Source organism: Caretta caretta, chromosome 5 (assembly GCF_965140235.1).
Source record: "Caretta caretta isolate rCarCar2 chromosome 5, rCarCar1.hap1, whole genome shotgun sequence".
Taxonomy (NCBI): Eukaryota; Metazoa; Chordata; order Testudines; family Cheloniidae; genus Caretta; species Caretta caretta.
The window spans coordinates 78,642,921-78,670,799 of record NC_134210.1 but is presented as its reverse complement, the minus strand read 5'-3'; the positions used below and the strand labels follow the sequence as shown (position 1 = coordinate 78,670,799).

The window sequence follows — 27,879 nt, the reverse complement described above, 5'->3', positions numbered from 1 at the left end:
AATCCTTCACCAAGGCTCAGCTTGTCTCCTGCTGCCACAAGAGGTTATAGATAGCTGCCATGGGCTTTACACGCATCAAATCAGTCAAGAGAGCCGTACACATTTTAATCACTTTGTGGACTCTGTGTCCTATAGGACTAAAACTGTCCTTCAGCTCTCTGTCCATCACATACTCATGCAAGGCATTCTACTTCTAGAATTTCAGACCTGTCATCTTTAAGTGTTGATGGTGCAGTCATTGTTGAAGGGTAAACATTTTTAATATGCTGTCTGTTCAATTTTTTTAAATTGATTGTCCATTTATCCTTCATAAACCATGTTATATTTGTGAGCTTCTTGATGTTCCAAGATTGTTCACACACTTCACACTCTCACCACAAATCTGTCTCAAGAAATCCATGCATCAGACACAGGAACTTTGCTTACTCTCTTTTCAGACATTATCTTTCAGCACTCAGACAACTGAAACACGTGTCCCTTTTCTCTTTTCATTTTTATTTCTCATGGACACATGGAGGAGGAGAGGCCCAGCTAGAGGTATTTCTGTTCCTGGCTTTCAGATATTTTGGAGGTTTCATTGTTTTCTTAAAAACCACAGTTCAGGTCAGCTGGAGTCTAAATTCGTTCCTTCTATTTGAAAACCAAGGCATTGCCAAATGGAAGATAAGAACTAGGGATGTTGACACAAACTCTGAATTTCACTTCTGTGTGCTTGCCTTTTATTATTTCAGTTTATTTTTCTGATCTCTTCATCAGCTACCTTTTAACTGATAGAATTGCTGTGGAAAGCCAATAAGCAATGCATAAAAGGTTTAGTCACATATCTCCTCTCAAGTCAGTAACAGTTGCACAGTGAAACACATTTGGAAAACTGATCCAAGTGACCCCATTTTGCTCCATTAAGCCACACCCTGATCTCTCACATTATCTTACCTGTAAATCACACAACAAGTGGGACGTTAATTTGTGTAATTTCAACATTGTAGCTTGTCTTCTTTGAAAAGAAAAATGCTACCAGTAAACTTGCTCTTGACTAATGCTCTCTATATTTTACTGTGCTGTTTGGAAGCCTATTGTTGTAGTAAGATCTGTCTCACCAAGTCCACATAGCACAGTTGAAAAATGAGGGAGAAATGCATCATTTAACAGTTGCCTGTTATTCTGCTTTAGAACTATATACTGTAGGGAGTGCCAAATGGAATGTTTTGATAATGTATAAAGAATCTAGAGGAGACTTGAACGAGGAATTAAAAACTCACTTCTTCCATGAGGTTGCAAAACACTAACCCATTAAAAAACCCACTATATACAAGGCAGAGCGAGAGACTAAAACAACATCTTTCTCTGGATCTCCCAGTATATCTTGTATTACCAATGTTTGTCTTTCAAAGACTGAACTAGGTCCCACTGAATTTAATGGAAAGTCTGTAGGCTGCCAAGAGATATGACCTGGGCTTTAATAGACTGTAGGGTCCTCAGAGCAGGGACTCTGAGGCTAGCATAGCACCAAGCACATTCCAGTTCCTGACAGTAAATAAAAAATGTTAATTCTGAAACTTATTTATGAGTTTCCTGAGCTCTTTGAAATTTCTTTTTAAAGCTACAAAAGCACATTTAAAATTTCAAAGCAATTTTTAACACAAATGACTTTGCACATTTGACCCTTTGTGTAGAAGTCTAGGTGGTTGTTCACTGCACAGATACTTCCATCATTCAATACTTAAGCGTTCTAAAAACCAAAAAGGCCGCTGTCAGGAAGCAAAGAACAGAGAAATGAGAAGTATCTGGGCCCATTCAGATGGTATATTGTTAATACTGTTTTTATTTCCTTTTTACAAAAAATAGAAATAACAGACAAAACATACTAGACAAAAAAAAACAATGCTATTGCCTTGGTCTCATTGAGGAGCTCAGCAGGCAGAGTCCTGGCTGAAATTTTTACAGTATATGTCATTGAGAGAGGGAAATACAGACATATTACAGTATATCCATGCAATAGATGAAGTACAAAATGTGTTCAGTGGCCAGATAAACATTCTGGAGGTTGCCCGTGTCACTGCAATTTCCAAACCACTACTTTTGCTCCCCCATGCCTTTGAACAGTATATCTTACAAACAAGTTACACACACACACACACACACACAGCATAAAAACATTTTGTATATGGTCTAACTGCTACAAATTTAAGGCATCCTAACAGTCTTGTTTTGCTGGTGAGAGTTATGTCTCATATTAGTGTTGTTAAAGAAGATATTTCAGGCATTTCAAACCATGTTTGAAGGCAGACGAGACACCATGAGATGTGATTTAGAGGAAGAATTCCTGCAGCTCTGGCTCTTCAATACTTTTTTGGCTGTATGATTTCAGACTTATCCTATTGATGTCATTATGCCTGGGGAGAAAAAGAAGAAAATTATCCATGATCATACTAATGATATGGAGTGTTTGGTCTTGCGCTTGTTTATCTTGTTTTATTTAGAATGCAAGTTTTGTGTGGTGAAAGCAACTTTATCTATAAGCTTGATTCTCCAAACATTTACTACTGAATGGAGGGCTTAATACTGTACGTAGTCCCACTGACTTCCTTATGGATCTTATTCAGGTATCAGATTTGCATGGCCAGATACCCAAAGCCAGCTGTAGAACTGGGGCCTTTGTTTTTAACATTTTGTAAAATGTTTTATCATTGTGTAAATTAAGGCACTATTCAAATTTAATGATAATGGGTACAATTTTCTAAAATTCCTAAGTCCCACTGCAAGCCAGTGTGACTTAGGTGCTTTAAATTTTACCTCCATAGTACGTTCAGAAAATCATATTCAGCATAAAAAAATGCAATCAAAAAGTAAACAAAAGGATGGCAATAATTATATGGTAAGCTCATTATGGGAAGACCATACCTTGTTTGTAGAGCACCAAGTATTCTGTACCTTTTACAATTTTTCCAGTTTTAATAATTAAGATGTTATTTATTAGCAACATCAAAAAGTATGTCTTCTCTATAATATATATTTTAATCTCCAGAATGCCCCATTCAACCAGTTTTTAAAGGGCCCATTCAACCAGTTTTTAAAGGGTGTACTATGTGCTCAGAATTTTATCCTTTAATTTAAGCAGGGAAACTAAAGAAAAACATTTAAGTCTGCTAACTATTTTATAATATATAAATTCAATTCACAACACTCCAATTCTTTTGATTTGTCGGTGATCTGAATCACCCAAGAGCATAATGTGAGTCCAATGCTGTTCTAATTCTCTTCAATAATGTTTTTAAATTTTGGGGTAGGATTTTCAAAAGTGCCTAAGGGAGTTAGGCATCCAACTCCTCCCATTTTCACAGTGACTTCTTTTGGACACTCTTAAAATTCCCGCCTTCCATTACTTGTCCTTAGCAGTAATACTGCTACAGTATAATCATCATATAACTTGGTCACTGTAAGGGCCAGATTCTGGTGTGCGGTTAAACTTCACAGAGCACAGGTCAAGGGTGCGTGTCTGAAAAGGTGGCTTCAAGCTCACGTTTGCACAGCCCTGATCCTGCTGTAGCTCTGTGCAAGCCAGACAGCTGCTTTTGGGATGACTCGCTACTGCGCTGTTTCAGTTTTATGCCAGTTTAACACCACTGGAATCCACAGCTGTGTGAATCCCTCAGCCTTCCTCATGTGGAAGGCTGTTCAGAGCACAAAGGAAGCCACAGACTCAAGCACCCTCCATGTTACAGCTCTACAACTGCTCCACGGTTTGTGGGAGGGATGCAGCTTTTCTAGGGGAACATGTCATCTAGAGAAGCTGCTCCTTGACTCCATGTAGGGATCTTCAACCTGTTATGCACTCATTTTGCTCAGGAAATATAACTCCCAGGGTAGTCAATTACTGGGCACTGGAACTCACTTTGGCAATGTCTATTGCTTTAATAGGCATTTATAATTTTAAAAGAGTGTACTATTTATTAACTACCTGACGGCACTATGATGGTGGATTCCCCTAATGCACTTGTACATCCAAACAAAATACTTCTAGTTGCTGATGGCCAGCAGCTAATACAGAGCTTCTTACTGATAAGATGAACCAGTGCTCATTTTAATGTATTACAGATTTCAAATGAAGTGAACATTTCATTGGCATCTAAGACACCAGTAATTGCAAACATTTGTTTGGACTTGTAATAAATAAAAAGCTAACCAGTCCTTTCAAAGAGAAAAAAAAAATCACCCTCCGCATTGAAATCTCTCCTCAGATGTTCAGAGAAATGGAGTGAATCTAATTTTACAAGGACCCTGGAAATTTTAATTTCTTCACTATCAAGAAAAGTACTTCGCTTGGAAAAGTAAACAACAAGCCAAAGCCCTGACACTGATGAGATTTTTAAATGTTTCTAAAAAAAGAAGCTGCGGTTGGATGGGGATGTTGGTTGATTTCAGGTTGATCTCAAATAATTATTCACCATTTGCTAAAAAATGACATATGGCAAGGTTAGAGTTAGAATGAGTTTGAGACTGTCCAGATAGATAAGCCACAGGCTTACGCATCTGAAAAAGGTTATAACTGTAGAGGGAGCACCCTATTCGAAACAGGTACTTCTTTTTTCGGAAAAAGCTGTGTAATGTTTCAATCAGAATTATAGTCTTCCAACTCATTCCAGGGGAAAAGTCAGACTCTGCCCAGAATGACTGGTAATGGGACTGAGGCTGATACTTTCCCTAACACAAGGGTCACCAACGGGTCGATCCTGGAGTGTCTGACAGTCGATCATGATCTCTGGCCACTAAAAGTCTGGCAGTGCAGCGGGGCTAAGGCAGGCTCCCTGCCTACCCCGGCCCCATGCCGCTCCCGGAAGTGGCCAGCATGCCCCTGCTGGGGGGGAGGGGTGGGGCAGGGGTGTCCGTGCGCTGCTCCTGCCTACAGGCACCGTCCCCGCAGCTCCCATTGTGCTGCTGACCAGGATCCGCCTGAGGTAAGTGCTGACTGGTGGGAGCCTGCACCCCAACCCCCAGCCCTGAGCCCCCTCCCAGAGCCAGCACCCCCTACCCCCTCCTGTACCCCAAGCCTCTGCTCAAGCCCTGAGCCCTCTCCCAGAGCCAGCATCCCAAACTCTCTCCCAGAGCTTGCACCCATACCCACTCCTGCACCCCAAACCCCCTACCCCAGGCTCAGCCCGGAGCCCCCTGCCACATTCCGAACCTCTTGGTCACAGCCCAGAGCCCGCACCCCCTCCTGAACCCCAACCTCCTGCCCCAGCCGGTGAAAGTGAGTGAGGGTGGGGGACAGTGAGGGACGGAGGGAGGGGTATGGCATGAGCAGGGCGGGGCCTCGGGGAAGGGGTGGCGCAGATGCTGGGTGGCACTTAAAATCAAAACGTGATCTTGTGCATAAAAAGGTTGGAGAGCACTGCCCTAACATATTAAGCTGCACAGGCTACATCACACTAGTGGGTGGGGTTTGCTGATGAATGGGAAAATGATAGGCACAGTCTTGTCAAACTTGAATGTTCCAAAATCATGAGACAGACCAAACCAACGTTTGACTTAAAGAATCATCAGAACCCTTTAAAAACGTTTTTTAAACGCACTGCTTGTTGGTCTGTTTTCTGATTTCTGACTCCTAGCGAGAATAGCCCCTTTTTGTAATTCAGGAAACTCTCCTGAAGTGCACAGAAAATACACACCCCAACTGGGGGACCTCCTCCTTTTTTACTCCTGGTTGACAGGGGGACTCTTCCCCAAAACGATCCCTTCCCCAACCCACTGATCTCAGCTCTCTCCTCTGTGCCCTGCCCCCTCTACAGCCCCCTCCCTTCAAACGAGCACCAACCCACACCTCACTCTTTCTACTGTTTCTGGGCACTGCCGCTGCCCAGCTCCCATCTTAGGATGCCTTCCCTTGCTCAGCTCTTTCTCCCCTTCCCTGGATGCTGCCCCTTGTGAATGGTCTGGGAGACTGCAGCGCAGTTGGGGGTGGCTCCCTGCAAGCTGGAGAGAAAAGGGGAAACACCCACCCACTGAGCCATCTACACGCTCCTTGGATCCTTTTTCTACCATCACACACCCCTACCTTTGCTTCTCTCAGCCCCACTCAATGCTGGATAGAAGGAGGAGATAGTTAAAAACTATCCCTAAACTGGTTCCCTGTTTCTCCATCTGCCTCATGGCGCAGAAAGCATGAATGGATTCACCGTGAGGGAAACAGCAAGGAGAGCACCAGCCTCTCGTGTGGCTTGAACTGCAGTCCAAAGTCTGCAGCTCAGTCTCCCAGCAGAGGCCTCTACAAGCTGCCGTCAGAACTCCAGCATCCACTACATCAGTAGTGTTCAACCTTTTTTTATTTGCGGAACCCTAACAAAATTTTGAATGGAGGTGGGAGTCCTTTGGAAATCTTAGACAGGATGCCCCAGGTTTGTGGACCACAGGTTGAAAACCACTGTTCCATGGTAATTACAACCTTTTGTGGACCCCTTAGACAGTTTGCAGACTTCCAGGGGTCCGTGGACCACAGGTTGAAAACCACTGCAGTACCTCTCCAGCAGAAAGCCTATGCTACCAGGAACTTCTCACGAAAGGCCAATTTTAATGGTGCAAAATTGTGGCACTTGTGAAAATACTGCGAGGGCTCGCAGCCCTGTGAGATGGTTCTAGCGTAGGGGGATAATTAATGGCCTAGCATCTCACAATACTCAAGCGGCTGGGCTATTTTGGCTGGAGAGCGTCCAAAAAACATTACAAGAGACTGTTATAATACAGGCATTTTCCCGATCTTAAAATAGGTCAGAAGTGAATCTCCCCAGTATTCCCCAGGGAAGAAGAAAACCTCCGAAAACTAGAATTGAGTATCCCGATGCTGATTTCACTGACACCGGTGTAAGTGAGAATCAGATTCTTGTTTGTCTGAACCAATGGTTCTCATCCCATAGCCCACTTGCGACCTAATCAGTACACAGCTGCGGCCCAGGTGACATCCTCATGGCCATACAGGTAGTATATATATTGTGCGGATGTGGCCCACATAACACACACAGAGCTCTATATGGGGCCCACATTGGTAATTAGGTTGAGAACCACTGGTCTGAACTATTAAAATCAAGTTAGGGATATGCGAGAAGGATTTGGGTGGTAAGGAACAGACACCCCCAGCCTTAGATTTAAAAAAAAACAAAAACAAAAAACAAAATCTCCTGAACTCCTAAAACTGCTAAAGTCATTCAAACTCCTAAATTGCTAAAAGATTAATTTTAAACTTTTCCCAAAGTTGCTAGCACTAGGTCAAAACAACAGAGCAGTTTAAGGAATATTTTCTTTTAAAACAAACATATATCTTATCAAATGCTGCATTTTGCAGCACACATTTATGGCTACTGAAAACTGGTCTGTCTGCCTGACAATCTCATAACGCAGTACATTTAAATTAGAAAGATTAAACAAATGGTCAAAATCATGAGTCTTTGTTTTAACATATATAATTTCTTCTGAAGTCCAAGGCCGGGTGAGAAGAACACGGGAGGGAGAACACTGTTCAGATTGTTATGTTCAGATTGTGATTAGAGGTTGACTTGCCCTACTCATAAGAGGAAATTTAATTTCCATTCTCATCTGGTACTTGACTTTCGTTCAACAGAGACTGAGTGCTATGCCAAACAGAACTAAACTGCATGGTGGATTTATGAGTATGACTACTTTTATGCATGCTCACAGCTGAGGCCTCTAGGCTAGTTCACCTGTGACATTAGAAGAAGTCCATCACAAGTGTGTTTTTTTTTTCTTTTTTTAAGGAAATCAAATATTTGCCCTGTTTTTTATTCCTGACATAAATCATTTCGTTTATCTCAGCTGCGAATTATTTTAACAAGCACATGCAATTAGGACGGGGAAAAGCAACAATAATGAAGCCAAACAATTCACTCTGCATCAGCACATACCATGCATAGTTACACAGATGGTCTTCAATCAGCATGCTAGAGGAAAGATTGGTGTAGCTGGAGTAAGGCCCCTAGGGAAGTGCAATATATAAGTCAGTTGAAAACATGCAATGAGCTTATCACATGCACAATGCACACAGACATATGTAAAGTAACTGTGCAGTCAAAAGGTTACAGGAGAATTTTTAACAGTGAAAGCTTTTTAAAAAGATACTTTAAAACATAATTAATCCGTTACTTTTTTGGAGATAGAGAAAGTCCATTGCTGTGAGGTATCTCTGACCAGCTGTGAAACTACATTTCCAGATGAATTTGGTGTTTGACAAAGATAACATGCAAATGTGGCACCTTGACATTTAACAAGATGACCTCTCGAGGTCCCTTCCAGTCCTACGATTCTACATAGAGCAAGTGTCAATACTGCAAGGAATGATTGATAGCGTCACAATTTCCTTTCTAACTGTTTAATCTTCCTAAGTGAGCTAAGTAAATTATTTACGACACCACTTTCTGTCAGTTTGCAGTGTTGTAGCTGTCTTGGTTCCAGGATATTAGAAGGACAAGGTGGGTGAGGTAATATCTTTTACTGGGTCAACTTCTGTTGGTGAAAGAGAAGAGCTCTGCAAAAGTGCGAAAGCTTGTCTCTTTCACCAAAAGAAGTTGGTCCAGTAAAAGATATTATCTCATCCACACTGTCTCATTTTCTGCCAGAATATTTTTGAAGACAATCAGTCCTTTTCTCTCTCTCTCAAATATCTGAATCCATCTTTTTGAAAAATTTCACTCTTATGGTATCGAGTTACTTCTGTATTTCAATGGTAGTTCAACTATTACAGTTACAACAATTTGTGAGCTATTTGAAGGCCGAAATCTGCAATCTTTAACCTGGCTGTGCATTTCTATGCAAATAGCATTAAGTGCACTCTCTCTTGTCCATCTAACCTATCCCATTGGCTTTACATTTTTAATTTTCATTTAATGTTTTGGCACTACATGGTCTATTAATAATACAGTAAATCTTATGAGATTGCTTTTTCTTCTTTTTGCCTTTTTCTTTCCTTCATTCACTTCTTCTCACTGGCTGTATATTTGGATGCACCTTTTCTTCCTCTTTTTCCATTTACTCCTAAATTGTATTTTTCGACAGTACATAATTCCTCCATTTTTCTCTCCCTTAGTCTGTTTGCTGTTCTTTTAGTTTCAGAGTAACAGCTGTGTTAGTCTGTATTCGCAAAAAGAAAAGGAGTACTTGTGGCACCTTAGAGACTAACCAATTTATTTGAGCATAAGCTTTCGTGAGCTACAGCTCACTTCATCGGATGCTGTAGCTTACGAAAGCTTATCCTCAAATAAATTGGTTAGTCTCTAAGGTGCCACAAGTACTCCTTTTCTTTTTGTTCTTTTAGTGTTTCTCCTCCCCTTCAATTTCTCCTTCCTTTTTTTGTCCTCCATTTATCCCTTCCCTCATCCTCCTCACCCCAAGAGACCCTGACTCATCACTCACGTTCAGTGCTCCACCACATCCTGTCACTCACACATTCTATTCTATGCCTTGCCAGACACGCCTGTTGCTCCTTACAGCCATATACATACACACTGTACTCGCATTGTTTCCCACCCCTCTGTCTCTCTTGCACTCAAACATACACACACTCTTCTTTCTCTCCCTCCCTCAGGGAGACATTCATTTGGGCGAATTCTGCTCCCTCTTTCAAACAAGGGAGGCGGTTTCTGAACAGACACATCCTTCTTTCCCCAGTTCCTCTCTGGAGGGGCACTTAGTTGGGCACCCAGGCTGCATGTGAGCTACATCATGGCTCAGCTCACTATAACATGCCAACTCTCAGGTACCAATCAGCTGCTCTGATATGAATAGGAGGGTGTAGGGGAAAGAAAGCAACAGCTGGGAGGGTGTGAGGAGTGAATTGGGCAGTGGCTGCTCATAGAGAGCACTATAGCGGAAATGGAGGCGGAGAGGGGCAGCGGCAGAAAAAGGGTATGTTTACATTATTTTCTGCCACTCTCTCAATCCTGCCACTCCGGGTAACCAGATCTATAAGATAGGGGTGGCCCTGAATTTATTTACTCCTTTGTAATCCAAAGGTTTTAAAATTAATGTTCTCACTATGAATTGTCCCCCACAAGAAGATTAAAAATTTATTCTGGGTGAAACTCCCCTCTGTGCAGAGCACAGAGCCAATGCTCAATTAAGGCCACTTGTGCACTTAAGCGGTTCCTAGATTTTGTGCTGACTCTCTGCATGGGGAGAGGAATTTCACCCTCAACAATTCCCTCTCCTTCCATAAGTCTTCCAATAAAGGCCAACTATGATCTGCACTCTGTGTTTCTTTTTACCAGTCAAACAGCGCTTATGGTTTGTTTGTGTGTACATGGCAGTGGGGAAGGAAGAACACGAAGCTGTCATTCTTAATCAAAGGCAAATTGTTCATTACTTAAAAAGGAAAAGAAATGAGAGGAAAAAAACACCTCCTCCCCACACCCTGAGAGCACTCACTGTCTTATTTTTTCCTTTAGTAGGAGCTGCTGGATTTCCCTTGCTATCTGCAGCCTTTCTTCCTAAAGAGGTAAAGGGCAATGTTGATGAGGTTTTCATCAAGTTTGCTGTTTGACTGTTGTTGCTGTTGTTCTGGTTCCCGCTCAGAGTCTCCATTATAGATCTAAATGTTCCAAATGGCCTTTTCAGCTGATCCCCAGGCTCAGTGCTGGCTGGAGCCCGCTGAGGCGCTTTGCCCCGGTCTTTGTCCTTTTCCTCATTCAGTTCAACCTCTGTTTGCTCCATCTGCACCACGGGCTCCTCAAAGGTTACTCTGAGTTTTAAATTCTGGGAGGTTCTGCGCTTTGAAGAGGGAGACTTGAGGGCGCTCTTAGGACTCGTAGCAACCTTTTGAACAGTGGCACTGTCAGTGCTGGACTGAGAGGTATCTCCAGAAACTTGGCTCTGAGATGCAGTCCCAGACTGATACTGGGGTTCGTTATCAGGATCACTGCTCTCTGAAGAGGGAGATGGGCTGTGGCCGTCCACAGATTTGGAAGCTCTAATGCCAAAAGGAAACCGGCGCCCTGCTGCCAAAGTGTGTTTCTTAATCATCAGGTGCAAACTCTCAGTGCTTTCAACATTTTCTACTATCGGTTGTGGCCTTGGTTTGTCAGTTCTTTTCATGGGAGTATTCTTCAGGTCCTCAGAATTATTTGAGTCTGTATCAGACTCGCTGAGGGATCTCTGCATAAGCTGCCTCAGTCTGGCTAACTTCAGCTCTCTTTTCTCCGGTAGAATCTTCTTCACATTCTTGGAGGAAGCATGAGCATCCTGAAATTCCAATGTCAGCTTCTCCTGCATACAGACATTCTCAGAGATTTCTTTCCCCAACAATTGGCGTAGGATTTTATCGGAGTCCTCGTCTTTCATCTTGGACCGAGTATGGCTGGAAGTTCCCAGGCTGCCAAGAATCTGAATCCCATCTTGGGTGTTCAATTTACTTTTTGGTAGAGACAAATCATCTGCATCAGAGGCTTTCCACTGGGGTTTGCCAGAAGGAGGGGACAATAGTGAACTTAAATAAAAAAAAAAAAAAGAGAGAGAAATGATTTTCAATACAGGACACTACGGTCAAATATGTACAGATATCAAATTCAGTGCTGCCATTTGCAGTGCGCATCTGTCTGAGCATATTGCTCCTCTTATCCCCTTGATCTTTGTCCACGTAGAATGTATTATTATGGAGCAACTGCAGTGGCTCCACCGTGAAGGCTTTAACTCTGTTCCCATTCTAAACTAGATTTTGACTCCCTTTCTCTCCTAAAATTCACAAAGAAAAACTCAGTACAGCCTGAAATTGTGTATGGCTACTTGAATTCCAAAGAAGAGTTTTATAGGAAAAATTGAAAGAAACAGCTGTTTTTCAGTTATAGAGCTTTCTTACACGTTTTTCAAAAAGGTAAAAAAAAAAAAAAAAGCATTCTTTAACTATTTTTGTCCAATCATAATACAAAGATAACTTGGCCTAATTACCACAAACATGCTTTGTGCTAGCCAGAGGTGCATTTCACACATGTTGGATTCACCCACCACTAACAATAAACCATGTAAGACTATATAAAAAGTTAGGGCCATTCACACCTCCCCCCTTTATATTTAGCATATTGAAAAGGATGTAAATATACATTAATTAAGTTCCACATTATTAGGACATTACACAAATAAAAAACTCAAATATTAGAAAGTAAGGAAATACAATCTTAAGTCTGGCTTGTAAAGGATTTATGTTACAGAGCTCCTTCCCTGAGGCATGGGTCAGAGTCCACAAATTCCATATCCTGATTACAAACAAAACACCACCCTGCTTTTACTCATGGCCACAGGCAAAGAACTCAGTTACAGTTAATTTGAGGCAGTGTAGGTGTGAATTTCTTTTTTTCAAACAACTATAGTTCTAATAATTTCATAGTCCTAATGCTGGGACTTTTTACATTAATTATACTATTATTAATCACTTCATCTTAATTAAGAAATGTTTAGTATATAAGTGAAATAGTAATAAATGAAATAGACAAATGAAAGCTGTATCTGGCCTCCTGGGAAATGTGCATGCAAAAACTACTTGGGTCTAGCATAGAGATTCCTATCATTTGCGTGAAAGAGGGTTAGTTCTGATGATCTTCCTTTGGCTCTTGGAATGTGCTTCAATGAGCAGAGTTATTGGCATGGTAAGATAGGATGGGTGAGGGAGTTGTAACTGGGAGGAAAACAGTGACCACCATGAAAGCAAAGTTTAGAAAAAAATGAAGAGCCACTTTCATCCCTACCCACATAATCAAGAGGAGGTGGTTCGTGGTTAGAATTAGTAAGTGATGCAGAGCATGCATCTTCCTCTCCCATGTGAAAAAGATATACCAACCAAGCAATTCACCCACCAATCCACCCCTCTTGTATATACAAACACTTCTTCAGTCTCAGAAGGTGCATTTACTTCAGAAAATAATATAAATAATAATGATTTGCACTTGTATAATACCCCATCCAGTGCACTCTACAAATACTAATGATTAGTATGTTTCCCAAAATGTATTAGGTACTGTATAAATAGCACTCTATGGGCTTGATCCTAAGTCCACTGAAGTCAATAGGTGGCTCTTTCCATTGACTTCAGCGCCTATGTTAAAATCAAGTTAGCTCCATAACACACCCCTCTTATGCAGGAAAGTATCATCTCCATTTTACAGATAAAGACTCTGAGTGAGAAAGAGATTAAGGGAACAATTCTGCAAACATTTAAGTATGTGTGTTACTTTGCTCGCATTTGCAATCCCATTGAAGTCAACTGGACTGACAACTGAGTAAAGTGAAGCACATACTTAAGTTCTTGCAGGATCAGGATAAAATTGGCTTGGCCAAAGACATATAAGAAGTCTGACAGGGTCAGAAACATAAACCAGGCCTGCTGGCTCCCAGTCTTGTCTCTTTCCTCCCCGCAGTTTTATGTCAAGTGATCTATTTTAGCAAAAGGCATTGACGTTAAATTACATAGGTTTCTGGTTTTGTGGTTTTTTACACTAGCTAGTATGGGCAAAACACATAAGGAGTGTGAGGAGCCACATTAATCTGCAAGCATGTTTTGTTAGCAACTGGTTTTATGAATTATAGCCAGCATGAGGTTACAATGGACCACATAAAGTGAAGCTTTACAATTTCACCAGGTGTTTCCAGCGTTCACTGTGATTCATCTTATACAAAATGTACTCGGCTTTCACAATAAATCAGATTTTATACTGGTGAGGAACAGGGATGATTAGTTCTGCTTACATCTTTCTAAGAATGTCCAGTATTTACACCTATTACAAGCTGGCAATTTAAAAGATGTGAATTTTAAATCAGCAGTGAAAAGGAAATGTATTTAGTTTTAGCAGATGTTTTACTATTTTTTAACGTGTGAATGAATAGATAGACCATCATCTCTCCTGATAATAGTTATACAATAAAAAGGCTCCAAGTTACATTACTTTAGAATTCCACTCCTGTAAACTGTTACCTTGGGGATGTTGGTAGTGATTGGCCCTCTGATCTCTGGGCTTCTAAAAGCTGCTGGAGTTGGTTCTGTAATGTCACACGTTCTACTGTCTGCCTGTAAGGAAATATTAAACCATTAAACCCATCATTAAACAAGAGGGTAAATGATACCACTCATTCAACATCACATTCAGAAGAAAGGCTCTGTTCATCTATAATTGAAGATGCAAATATAGAGTGTATACAAATATTAACATGGACAAAGAGGTTCTGTACTCCTGCAAATTGCCTCTAATCCCTATGGGAACCCCATGATCACTGTATAGCACCTTCTGAAAACTGCCTAGTTAATATAAATTATTTATTACTGCTAGTGACTGCTGTAAGTTGCAAGTTTAGAATTTTAAGCAGCAATTTGCTGGAGCTGAGTGACGCACAAAGCTTAATCCCTCTGGTGCCAATTTAAAATCCCAAACTGTCAAGTCACAGCAAACTTAAGGTCAGATCACGATGGCTCTTGCTCAGCTATGCATGGGAAGGGAATGGATGACCCTTGCAGGAGGCCCTAGCTCTGGGGAGTGCAGGTATTGCTCACTCCTATTCCCTCTACAGAGCAAATCCCAGGAAGGTTAAGAGGAGGGGGCAAGGCCATTGCCCACAAAACAGGACTAGTGCATCAACAGAACTATCTACTTCATCCTGACGGATAGAGCAGACTGTGTACCTGCACTCCCACATAGGACAGTGACGAAAATACCACAGTGTAGTCAATACAATACACAACCATAGCCCATACACAACCTCTTAATTTCCTGTTTTACTCTGTATGTGCTTTGTAAATAGTCTGCATGCACGTCTAGAGCTTTGGAGAACCACAATTAAATAAACACACAATATTGTGCATAACTGATATTGCACGTATGATTACAGAGCAACCCTAGCAAAGAAAGAGAGAAAGACCATATATGCAAATATGAACACTTATATCTATATAAACAAAAATATGAAGATGACATCCATAATAAATTGCATTTCTCTTGTACCTGTGTGGCTCAAGACAGACAATATTTACTCTTGTACCAATGACAGATTTAAACTCCACTATCTCAAAACTTTGCAGAGCTAGAAATTGAGGCTTCATAACTGTAGGAAAAGAGAGACTCACAGCTTTCCAATAAAAAGAACAGGAGTACTTGTGGCACCTTAGAGACTAACAAATTTATTAGAGCATAAGCTTTCGTCGGCTACAGCCCACTTCATCGGATGCATAGAATGGAACATATAGTGAGATATATATGCACACACACACACAGATAAGTTGGAAGTTACCATACGAACTGTGAGAGGCTAATGAGCTATTATCAGCAGGAGAAAAAAAAAACTTGAATCTATTTCTTTAAGTTAAGTATCCTCACACCTTCTTGTCAACTGTCGAAATGGGCCATCTTGATTATCACTACACAAGTTTTTTTTCTCCTGCTGATAATAGCTCATCTTAACTAATTAGCCTCTCACAGTTTGTATGGTAACTTCCAACTTATCTGTATCTCTCTCTCTCTCTCTCTCTCTCTCTCTCTCTCTATATATATATATATCTTACTATATGTTCCATTCTATGCATCCAATGAAGTGGGCTGCAGCCCACAAAAGCTTATGCTCTAATAAATTTGTTAGTCTCTAGGGTGCCACAAGTACTCCTGTTCTTTTTGCGGATACAGACTAACACGGCTGCTACTCTGAAAGCTTTCCAATAGCAGACGTAATTCTTCCTTCTGCCAGGTTATGTTCCCACGTACAACATTTTACCATCAAGAAGTTTTTATGTACATAAGGGTTTTAAGGCCTTTTTAAGAGGTGTTTTAAGTTTATTAGTTTTAATTCTTCCTCTTCTTTGACAGTTTGTAGTTGGATTCACGGTAACTAAGACACAGGTAGAACAATATAAGAACTAATCCCAATACATTTTTTTAAAATTCTCTAAAAGATTTCCGGAATAGCTTTTCTGTAAAATGTGTCATATAGAGAATTCATAGTGGGGTGGGGTAGTATAACAGGTTTTACTGCACATATACTTTTAAAAAGGCCAAGTTTTCAAATGTGTGTGCAGAAGTTGTGTCAACCAAAGTGCATACACAAATATTGGTTGTCTTTGTGTATTTTTCTGAGAGTTCACTTTAGGTGCTCACCTTTGAACAGTTCACCCTTGGAAATATTTTATTACTTTATTTAAAAAATCCAGTTCTCTAGAATATGAAGTTTGCACCCAGCTGAAGCATTCACTGATAACTTGCTAGGAAAGTTGACACTATATTAGTTAGGCTCATATTTGATACAATGATGCTGGCCACTAAGATTATGTGTACACTGCAATGAAAAACCCACAGCTGGTCCATGCCAGGTGACTTGGACTTGTGGGCCTTGGGCTGTTTCATGGCAGTGTAGACTTCCGGGCTCAGGTTCTAGGATCCTGTGAGGTGGGAAGGTCTCAGAGCTCAGGCTCCAACCCGAACCGGGAAGGCTACACTGCAACGAAAGAGCCTTGCAGTCCGAACCCTGCAAGTCCAAGTCGTCTGGCACATGCTGTTTAGTTGCTGGGTAAGCAACCTAAGACTGAAGCACATTTTATACAATACTCTATCTTGATTCAAACAGCCTTTTACTCAGCTCAAAATGAAGCAGTGCATGAAGAGACTATCTCAAAGAGTGGCCATGAGCTACAATTTATAACTTTAGGAGTTGCACTTGGTGTACAGATTTACTTCCCTTTGCTCTAAAATTACTGTAATCCCAGGACATATTCAAGACACGGACAAATCTGAACTATACTGATTGAGGCCACAAGAAAATGGATTCATTTGTGTTTCGAAAAGATACGTAAAGATACTTTCTAGGAGCAGAATTCTGGACTCTCCAGTCCTGAGTGGAAGGCGGGGGAGAACACTGCATGGAGCTTCTTGTGGCTCCCTGATTCAGGGCTATCCAATCTGGGTGCAAATTAGGACACCACAGGAGCAGTCCTAACTTAATGCTGGCATATGATTAGGTGTATCTGAACTCTGCTCCACTGTGTCCCATCCTCTCCATCCCCTTCTGTTGTGGGTTGGGAATGGTTAGTGTGATGGCTGGCTCAAGAGGTGGTGGAGCCACATCTGCCATCTTTCTGCTGGCTCGAAATTCTTCTTGTTCACAAGGACTTCACCACTGGTTCTTTCTGGATGGTTCAAAGTGTACTACTTACAAAGTAGCCTTGAGCAGACTGCAGACAATGGACCTAAATTTCCTGGGATGGAAGCTTTGACTCCTCTATCCACTGACAAAGCCGTCTCCTGACATAGCCGTGAATACTCAACATACACTAAATTCGGGTACCATCTTAACTAAAATACCCATATTTGTGGGTCTTGCTATTTAGCTTATCACAGATAAGCCTCACACGAAAGAGAAAACTAGAAAGATTTAATAAATGTGCAAGACAGGTGGTGTAAAGTACTGTTTACCCACAATGCTTTCAGCACATTTGATTTTATTTCCTACCCCTTTAAGCATAGGTACTTGTACATTAGAAGTGACCATGCAAAAAGCACTACCTTTTTATCTGCTTTATGTTTTTGGTCTTATCTACCTCCTTTATATTTTTAGTATTTTAGTATTTTTTTAATCTTGTTAGTTGTGCAGAACGAACATAGCTCTGTGACAGTGAGCTGGATTTTTTCCTAGCTCAAATACCATCAACAGAATTGTTAACTAAGTTCAAAATACAGAGTCTTTATAGTTGGAAATGTCAGAGCCAGAAAGAATCCAGATGACTTCTCAGATCCCAGGTTGTATTTGCAGGACTGACAGAAAATAAATGTTTTTTCTTCTAACGTACAAAGTGGATCTGGAAAGTACTAAAGCAATAAAGGGGAGATCCCAACATGCCATTTTACAGTAACTTCTCAAAGCATAACCACACTAAGTTATACACACCTTCTCGTCTTTTAATTTTGCCTTTTCCTTCCCTTCGCCTACTCAGTTCTGTGTACTATTTTAAAATCACTCCCTCAGTCTGTCAGCACTGGATTATACTGTAAATTCCCAAGACACAGTCTTTTCCAGGGTCAGGCAAATTATTTTCATTTGCAATTACTCTCTGATAGCTACATAGCTATTCACTCACCTCTTATCCTTTTCTCAACTTCCATTTCAGAATATTAAAATAAGAAATATAAATCATATACAGGGAGAACTAATCTGAAAGAATACAAACTGCTTCATAGGTGTAACTAAAAACTTCCTATACTTGTAACCTTTATTTATATAAAGGTTTATTTATCTATATTTATATAAACCTGGATTTGTGCTGGAAATGGCCCAACTTGATGATCACTTTAGATAAGCTATTACCAGCAGGACAGTGGGGTGGGAGGAGGTATTGTTTCATGATCTCTGTGTGTATATAATGTCTGCTGCAGTTTCCACAGTATGCATCCGATGAAGTGAGCTGTAGCTCACGAAAGCTCATGCTCAAATAAATTGGTTAGTCTCTAAGGTGCCACAAGTACTCCTTTTCTTTTTGCGAATACAGACTAACACGGCTGTTCCTCTGAAACCTTTATTTATATGTTTCCCTCACTAGAGCATCTTTTCTTACAGTTACTCCTGCCCAACCTCAATTATTTTTGAAAGGCACTATACAAAAACATTAGTTCTATTTATTCCTTATTTAACTAAAAATATTAAAGCTTACTCCATTGCCATATTTCCCTCATTTCATTACATAATGAATACTATGTAACAGACATGCACGCGCACACACGATAGCCTTGTGAATTACAGGATCATATATTCTTGAGGGGTAGTTATAACTCTTTAAACAGAGTCCACACCACCTGCTAGAAACACATACCCCCAGGCCCTCTATGTCCAGTTTTGGCCCCACACCACAAGAAGGATGTGGAAAAATGAGAAAGAGTCTAGTGGAGGGCAACAAACATGAATAGGGGGCTGGAGCACATGATTTATGAGGAGAGACTGAGGGAACTGGGATTATTTAGTCTGCGGAAGAGAAGAATGAGGGGGGATTTGATAGCTGCTTTCAACTACCTGAAAGGGGGTTCCAAAGAGGATGGATCTAGACTGTTCTCAGTGGTGGTGGAATCTCCTTCCTTAGAGGTTTTTAAGGTCAGGCTTGGGATGATTTAGTTGGGGATTGGTCCTGCTTTGAGCAGGGCGTTGGACTAGAAGCCCCACTGTGGTCCCTTCCAACCCTGATATTCTATGAGCAGTACTTTGTCATGCAATATTATGGACTTTGCTATTAAAATACATAATTACAGATCACCCTCACTGCTGTGTGTATAGTTAGGGGTTAATTTACTTCTAAACATCTAAAGGCCAAATACTGAGATTCTTACCTCAGGGTATGGCCCTTACTAACTATGGGCCTTACCTTACTCCTAATCAAGTCAGAGAGTTTAGTCACTGATGATAGTGGGAACAAGCTGAGGCCCCAGACTGTATCAAAATGTTTCAATGTGCCCAGATCTATTGTTTTATTTAAAAAACCCAGGCAGTTTATACAGTAGAAAATAGAATACATAAGTAATGATGGAATAACACTTTAAAGTTAACAGCTGGTATCTGAATACACTTTTATATTTTATAACAGAGTACCATACACAAAACAAATAGAGCATACTATAAAGTTTCATTTTATCCTATAATCATTATTAATTGTTTGGCTTCAACTACACAACTTTATAAAACCATTCATATAAAATTTCAGCTAAATCCCGATGTTTTATCTACAGAATGTAGATGAACAGGGGCAACAAAAGGACAGACTGCTTTTTGATGAAAACCTGTAGTCCATGCTTCACTGACACGAGGGTATTTTTGTCTATATCTTTTTATTCTAGGGCTCCTTTATTCATTGCTTTGACAAAGAGCTTGCCCCTTGAGGATTTCAAGGAAGCCATTTAGTGCTTGGCTTGGGTAGATGATTCCCACCCCACAGCTCCACCAAATGTCATCTAGCTATGGTATTATGTCCAATACATCGTGCTGCAAACCATAGGGAGTCCACAGAGGAGTCTGCCATGGAAAGGCACTGTCAAAGAGATCTAGGGAAGGGCTGATTTTATATCTTTAGGCCTGACTGAATTGTTCAGGCCAAGATAACTCAAGTAACACACAGGTCAAGGCTGATAATGCCAGTAGAGGGTCAAAAGTTGGCTCATTTGTGCATCAGGGTGTCTTCTATCAGAGGTCCATGGGTTCCTTAGGCCATAGACATATTATTGAGGAAATCAGTCTGATTAATCAAATTGTTAAGCGCCTCGGCTGATTAACCAAATTGTTAATTTGACCTTGAGAAGTACAACCGAAGGCATTTTATGTAGGCATTGTGAAAAACTTTTGTGACTGTCTTGGGACTCTCTTTTGGTTGGCTGCTCCCATTCTGAATTGATCATGTTCTCTATAACTAGACAGAGAGATGCAGGATGGGCTTTTTATATTCAAGCTGAAGATAAATACTTGTTTGTTGTTTCATTTTCCCTTTGACCCATGGTAGAAGGAAGTTTCCTGGATCTCTTTCTCTTCTGGCCTGGATTCTGAGTTCTTCTTACTCTGAAGATGAGGATGAAAGGGAGGATTTCTGGCTTCTACACATTTCCTATTTTCTGAGTGTCATATCTTCTCTCCAGGAAGAGACTGAGACCACCTTAGAGACCTTTTGTGTTTACTCTTAGCCTTTGAGCTTTCCCATTTGCTCTGATCAAGAGGAAACTGAAAACTGATCTGAATGTTCTGTTTTACTCCTGTTTTTGTGCTCTTCCTTAACACTGAACCATGGAGGGGCTTAGTCCAGTAGCAGAGTGTCTTTTCCCTGGGGTTGCTCTCTGCCAGGTGCTCCTTTTCTGGGGAGGGTCCTTGAAACAAGAAACAGAAGAGATGCTTCCTGAGCTGGTTCAGGCATCTGAGCTTCTGGCTGGCCAGGCTGAGCAGGAGGGATGGCGATCTGATTTCACATAGCCAGATCCCATCAGATTTGGCACAGTCTGGCTTGACAACATGCTAACAGTGGCGCCTATTCCAGGGAGGCAGATGAAGTGGCTGAAAAGGAAGGTGGTAGTATTAACCACTTTAGCGCTTCCATGGACGGAGATACAAGGGGGTTTCAGAGAAAGGCACTTATCTCCGGCTGATGTGAAGCACTGGTAAGTAAGTGGAAGTAAGCTGTGGTCAGCAGCAACTGGGAGGGTAGGGGGAAGGTGATGGGAAAGTGTCCAGTGTTATGCTACAATGGCCTGATGTATCAGTCCAGGATTTGCAGCAAGTGTGGAAGGTGGCCATTCTGGAAGTCTATAGGGTCATGCTTGGCACTGCTGAGGGAGTTTGGGAGGCAAAGGTGACTCTAAGCCTCCTTTTAGCCTCTTCCAATCCTGGGACCAACCAGGGGCTGCTCTAATTTATGCAGGATGGAACAGTCCCCTAGGGACCATTCTGCCAACCTAGGATCACTGGAGTGGAGGGCACTCCAGCTGTAATCCCTCCTGCTCCTGGAATAATTCCTATTATAGGCTTGGGAGAGATAGCAGAGAAAAACCAGCATAGTAAGCTTTGTGCCAACAGGAACATACCCTTTAAGTCCTCTTGGCTGAGGATCTGGCCCTCTCAGATGGGGCGGGGGCCCTGCTGAAGTTGGAATCTTGAGAAATACTGGAGTCACTGAGTCTTCCAGTTAGCCTGGAGCTGGGGCTCCCTGTGCCCATTCACGACAGTGGTATCGCTGTGTGTTTCTGTGCCACTGGTTTGGGGGTGGGGGCAAAGCAAGGCCTGAACTCTTGTCCTCTTCCAGAATATGCACTGACTGCTATGTGTGGGCAACTAAGCATAATAGGTAGTTGCTCCTATCAGTTCCAGTAGTGGGGCAAGCAGGTGGGCAGAAGTTGCTTTTTCAAGCCAATGACGGATTATTCCACTGCCTGACTAGGCTGCAAGACAGCTCCACAAGAAGCTCACAGCATTTTGTCTCTATCAGAGATGGGGGAGAGGCAGTGTTGCACTCAGTGGAACAAACCCCTTTGGCCTGAAGAGACGGACTCCTACAGAGCACAGATTGATTTCCAGCTGGGACAAGCACAGAAACTAATCCGGAGTCAAGTTTAATGATTCTAAGGGCTTCCTAGGCTCTACAGCTCAAGGGAAGCTGGGGGTCTGGGAGGTGCCTGTTGCTGTTCTCAGGAAATAGTCTGAGCTAGATATTATTCCTAAGGGGGCAAACGTGCCTGCTGGCTGGCAGGTTTAGTCTTCCCTCCCCAATGAGACATCAAAGGTAAAATCTAAAAAGGTACGGTGAGTCTTGATAAAAGAGAATTCTTCTGAAACAGAGAACTGATGGTTGTGATTTATACTCTCCATTTCTATTTCAGTTTGTTTTTAGTGAAAATATAACAACCGAGATGAGTATCTAAATAAGAGTGAATTTTCAATACTGAATGACAGCATATGAAAAGTGTGACAAGATATAACATTTTTCTCTTTTGAATTCACTGCTTTGGAAGGTGTTTCTCACTGTGTGTGGGGAGTGAGGAAAGAAAGAAATGTAAGCAGCTGGATCTACTGCACCGCTTAGCAACCTAATTCTTGAGCATCATGTTCAAGTTACCAGGAAACAGGCAGGAGCCACACAAACTCATCTGGACGGGGTCAGACACTAGTCAGGTCATCATGAATCAAGACACGGTCAGGATACTAGTAATCAGGCATATCAGAGTCTGAAGCATTGGACGAGGTGTCTGTGCAGCAACCAGATAGAGCCTAATTGTGCAGACAGCTTCCTATTTAAACCCAAAGAGAGGCACAGGAAGCCCTGACCAATTAGAGATCCTGGTGTTCCTTCAGTCAGGGCCCAGAAGAGGCCTCACTGATGTTGCTTTTGGTTTCGTGATCTCTCCGTTTGGTCAGCAAGTAGAGATTAACTGGGTGTGAGCAGGGAGAGGTCAGTTGACTAGCAATCTTACAGGTTCAAGACCCATGGGATCATTAGAGTGTGTGTGTAAAATGTAAACTATCACTAACTGAGATGTTTCAATAACACATGTATACACGTTTGCATATATGTTCACAAAAACAAAATACCTCAAATGAACTGAAGTGTTCTGTAATGATAAAGGAGGCAAGTTGCTACTGTAAAGTCTTTTTGTTATATATACAAAATCCTATGCAGCAGATACACATGTACTTAAAACAAAGGAAGAATAAATATTAAATAAAACATTTTGACCCTGATTCTCAAAACATTGGGTTTGTAATTGACCACATAAATCATGTGACCCATGTCTGAATGTGTAAATGGGATATAGCGTGCACTAAAAGCTAGATTTTCAAGGTTCATTTTTGGTCTAATATTACCACTGATCTCAATGGGAGCCAAGTTAGGCCAATACTGAGTGCTTTTGAAAATTCACCCTAAGGGAACATTCAACCACAATAACTGCTTACACAATGTAGACATGCTATCGCACACCTAACATTTTGAAAATCAGGCCCTTATAGCTAATTCATTTGCTATGAGCCATAGTGATGCACTCAAACTTGGTCATATGCAGAAAAAAACCAGAACATAGTATTCTGGAAATATTGTATTTCCAAGACCCAAAGACTTTCCAACTACTATTTTCGTTATTCCTCAAAACGTCAACACGCAACACTGTAATTACAAATAACCATTTTAATGCATCTAAATGTATGCTAAGTGAACAGAAAAATAAGATTAGAAATCATGTGATCCTTAGGCTTTTAAGGGACCAAGTGTAAGGTGATTACTTACACACACATAAATACATAGATATCATCACTCAAACCCACGCCCACATAAGAACAGCGAACTCTCACCAAGATTAGTAGAAGAGCTAAGCAGTTAAAGATGAAGGAGCAGCTTGATTAGAGTTTGTAAGAGTATGGTGGTGGATGGAGAAAGAAGGGGAAAGTGTTAATTGACTAATTTTAATGTAGAGGAAGCAGAGAGACCTAGTTAATAAACTGAAGACAAGGGAGAGACTTGTTTTGAGAACATTCCCCGTGTAGCCACTATCCCACCCTTATGAATTAGACACTTACTCCTTTAGTTGTTTAGTTAACTTCACAACCTGAGATGCCAATGACATGCATGTCTCCACAACCACTAAGTAACGGGAACACATGGTGTGTCCATGTCGTTCAGCACTTTGTGAGGGTTTCTCTCCAGCACGGTTTTGCATAGTGACATTTGCTCCATATTCAACCAATGTCTGCAAAGATGTAGAAAGAACACGACTAGCTGTAAGTGTCTTTAAAACCTCTGCTATAAACTAAGGCAAAGGTTTTCAAGTCAATGGGAACTGCTGGGTGTTCCTATTAAGGTTCCTAAAACTGAATTTAGAACCCTGATTTTAGGCACTCCGTTTTGAAAATCTTGGTCTAAATTATTTTTAAAAATCATCCATACAGATAACTCTTCAGTAAGTCAGAGCTCTAACTTCACAATCAAAGTTAACAATGGGGAACAGGAATAATTTAGAATACTGAACTATCCCTTAAGATGATTATAGAGACCAGATGATACATTTCCCCCTTTTTGCTTTTCCTGTCCCACAGTTAATTTGATTTTACACCTTTTGTTACTTTGTGTAATGTAACTTTTATAATGGGTTTTAAATATACAGTATACACTGGGGTTGAGACTAGTGAATGTAAAGAGAGTTTACATTTGGACACCTGCCAAATTTTGCTTGTGATAATCAGGGGTGAAAGTAAGATTAAATACTTACCGGTACGGGGACCTGGCTCTGGATCCCCGGAAAGGGTGGGGCCTTGGGATCAGCCTCCCCCAGCCAGCCCATGCTGGTCAGGGCTCTGGCAGTGATTTAAAGGGCCCGGGGCTCCAGCTGCTGCTGCGGTAGGAGCCGGGAACCCCAGGCACTTTTCAATAGTCGGGCCCCGGGGCAGCTGCCCCTTTTGGCCCCCCCCTTCGGCGGTGGCCAGGGAGGGGAGTCGGGGGGTGCATGGAAAAAGGGGCACACTGTACTGGCCCGTACCAGCCTACTTTCACTTCTGGTAATAATACAATAAGCCTTTTTCAAATGCACTTGTACAAAATCTACCTTTTTCTGTGAGTGACCAACTAGCCTGATTTTAAGAATGCCTTACTATGAAATTACCGATCCAAGCTTTTCAGCTCAGCTGGGTTTTCACTGGCACAGGGAATCCCTGGGAATAATAAGGTCAGTGCAGCTAGCTTTCTGTCCTGGTCCCTTGGCATAGGAGCATGTTGTAGATGGAAGATATGGCAGACTCAGAGGGGTGACAGACACACTCGAAGAACTCTAGTAGATGGGAGTGGCACAACTTTCCTTTACAGAAGCTGTGCTTTTTTAAAAAAAGAATCTAATTATTATTTCAAATAAATTTTCCTGGTACTGATATAAAGCTTACTGGTCTGTAATTGCCAGGTTTTCCCCTACTGGTTTATCTATCAAAGAAAAAATTATTTTCAAAAATTCAGGACAATTTATTCAAGTTACCTCTTCAGAAGGGAAACGGGACTAGTCTTGCATTCCATTTAACTTCATTTCCCAGAATGGACTGGAATTGTTACTATTCCATGCAAAATCATTTGCTAAACACTGCTCTTTCACAATTTATCGCACAGCTCTAAGGGACACTGTCAAAGTTGGTAGCCTTAAACATTGACCTACCATGACAGTGCTCCCATCTGGTAGGTCCTACACCTTTCGCATTCCTTCCATCTATTTCTTTTCCAACTGATCGTTGCAACTATCTGAAAAATAACAACAAAAACACTAAGATAGGGATTGCGCATATGCGCTGATTCGTTTAATGTGACTCTCACAATAAACTGGGAAGGGTCCACTCCTGACGTCTTTCAAAGCAGGACAGCATCTCACTAACAAGGAAATTCAGGAATCAAAGTTTTGTAATGGTCATGTCTCGAAATCTGTTTGATCGATTTCTTACCTCAACGTCTGCTGGTTCAATTTTCTCCTATTGTGCTTACTACTTACAGATGCCTGAAATGACTTTCCTGAAATTAGCACTCCTTGTCTATGACTCTCAAAAAAATATTACTACTGGTCAGATACATTTTCTCTGTTTCTCTCTTCCTCTTGCCCCTGTATCTTCTTTTTCCCATCTCGGCTTCCATCCATGTAGCTGATCTTCTCTTTTCCTCTTCTCTCTATTCTCCTTCCTTTCTGACCAATATCTTTCTCAGATACTCTCCTTTTCCACACAATCCATTTGCCATCCATTTAGACTAATTCTTTCCCCATCCATTATTCATCCTGTCAACAATTTTGGCTGCCTAACACAAGAAGTGCTAGCAGCACTGAACACTAGAAACCATTTTTGTGCACAATGCTTCTGATGATTCCCAGGGATTAAGACTGTGCAATGCTGGACTGGGCAGCTAGCTCTGCGTGCAGTTGTTCATCACAGTGTACCATCGCTGTTTATGGTTTTTCCCCCCTTCTGGATAGTTGCAATGGTTTACTCGAAAGAGAAATAGATGGCAAGCATCAGAAAGGTAAGAGCTTTCAAAGGAGGTCAATGCCAGAGTATGCCTATCAATCCTGACAGAGTCCCTTTCAGCTCTTTAGAAGTTCATTAAGGGGGTAGTCTCATCTTAATGCACATGGAGTCATGTTATCTTTCTGTGTATCAATTAAAAAAAAACCTCTCTACAAATTCAGTCCTTAATTCTTGTCTCATTACAACATAATTACTGTGGATTTACATGAGTATAACAGAGTGGAGTTTAGCACTTAAGGTACATACATTTTTAGAAGTTTCACTTTGTGGCCTACTTGTTCAAGCTTTTTTATGGTTTTAGTATCTTTTTATCATAAGGATTTATTTCTTATCGATACGGTTCTCCATTTTGATATTAAGGATTTTTAATCAGCAGATTTTTAAATTTAAAGGAGCGCTCTGAAATACGTGTAGTTAGTACTCTACCTGTATACATCCTAAATAGCCATGCTGGGCAGCTATGTGCACTGCACTGTTACCATCCTGGTCAACTTCATCCAAAGAAATCCCTTGTTCTTGCATAAACTGGAGAAGCCAGAGAAGTATTTTCTCCTAAGGAAAAAGATTAAGAAAGAAATAAAGCAAAAGCAAAATTTATTAGAGATGGCGCTGGTAACACTAACTATTATTAAAGTTGCTTGACACTTCTCTTAAGACCCTGTTTTCAGTTCAGGTATCCCCCTTAAAATTCTTCCTTGGAACAATCTCTGGGGATGCCTGCCGTGTTGGCCAACAATGGTGAAGGAACATCATTTTGCTGGGTAGTGCCCTTAAGTTTTAATTATCAGAAAACAAAAGTACAATAAGTATTTTAGAGAGACGCTTATGTAGGATTAAAAACAACTATAGTTTAGAAATGTTTTTATATAAACTTCTCTGGTGAATATTAAGGTCCAAAGTTTTGAAGCTATCCTCAAATTCTGTGCCTCCAATTAGTATGGTGCAAATTATGCCATTTAGTCACCTATCTATCATCTGATTGTACTAACCGTTATCGTTTGTACCAGTAGTCGACTGCAAACACAAAATTAGAGGCCAGGTTCAAACCCATTTAAAAGTTTGCCCCTAGATTTTAGTTCTAGGCAACTTACTATTAATATTTTTAAACATTAAAATAACTTCTCTCTCTCAAATGACTACTCTTCAATAGGTATACCCCCAAATGGCATCTGTACATAAATTAAATGAATGTTTGAGTAATACAGATGAAAAATGAATTCTTGAACGTCAAAAGGCTGTTTCAGTGTACAAGAAATCATTTAGTGTATTTTGAAGATGAAGATTCTTGGAAATGCACAGAAAATAGAGATGTTCTTCAACTAAATTAATTCAAAGAAAATGGAGGATAACAGGCAAACTCCATAAGAT

The 27,879-nt window shown here is 41.0% G+C and overlaps 1 protein-coding gene across 3 annotated transcripts in view; it reads right to left on the bottom strand.

Moving 5' to 3' along the window:
• Window positions 1–1,804: 1,804 nt before the first annotated feature.
• Window positions 1,805–27,879, bottom strand: part of SNCAIP (synuclein alpha interacting protein) — a 99,344-nt gene continuing 73,269 nt past the window's right edge. For 2 of the 3 annotated variants that reach the window (XM_048849385.2, XM_048849384.2), the window contains exons 7-12: window positions 26,938–27,063; window positions 24,043–24,212; window positions 13,958–14,050; window positions 10,426–11,482; window positions 7,911–7,981; window positions 1,805–2,393 (exon numbers count right to left, since the gene is read on the bottom strand). In XM_048849385.2, coding sequence (XP_048705342.1) covers window positions 2,309–2,393; window positions 7,911–7,981; window positions 10,426–11,482; window positions 13,958–14,050; window positions 24,043–24,212; window positions 26,938–27,063 — 1,602 coding nt within the window. In that variant the 3' untranslated portion in view covers window positions 1,805–2,308. The remainder of the gene's footprint in view (window positions 2,394–7,910; window positions 7,982–10,425; window positions 11,483–13,957; window positions 14,051–24,042; window positions 24,213–26,937; window positions 27,064–27,879) is intronic. The other variant, XM_075128624.1, reaches the window with a different exon arrangement.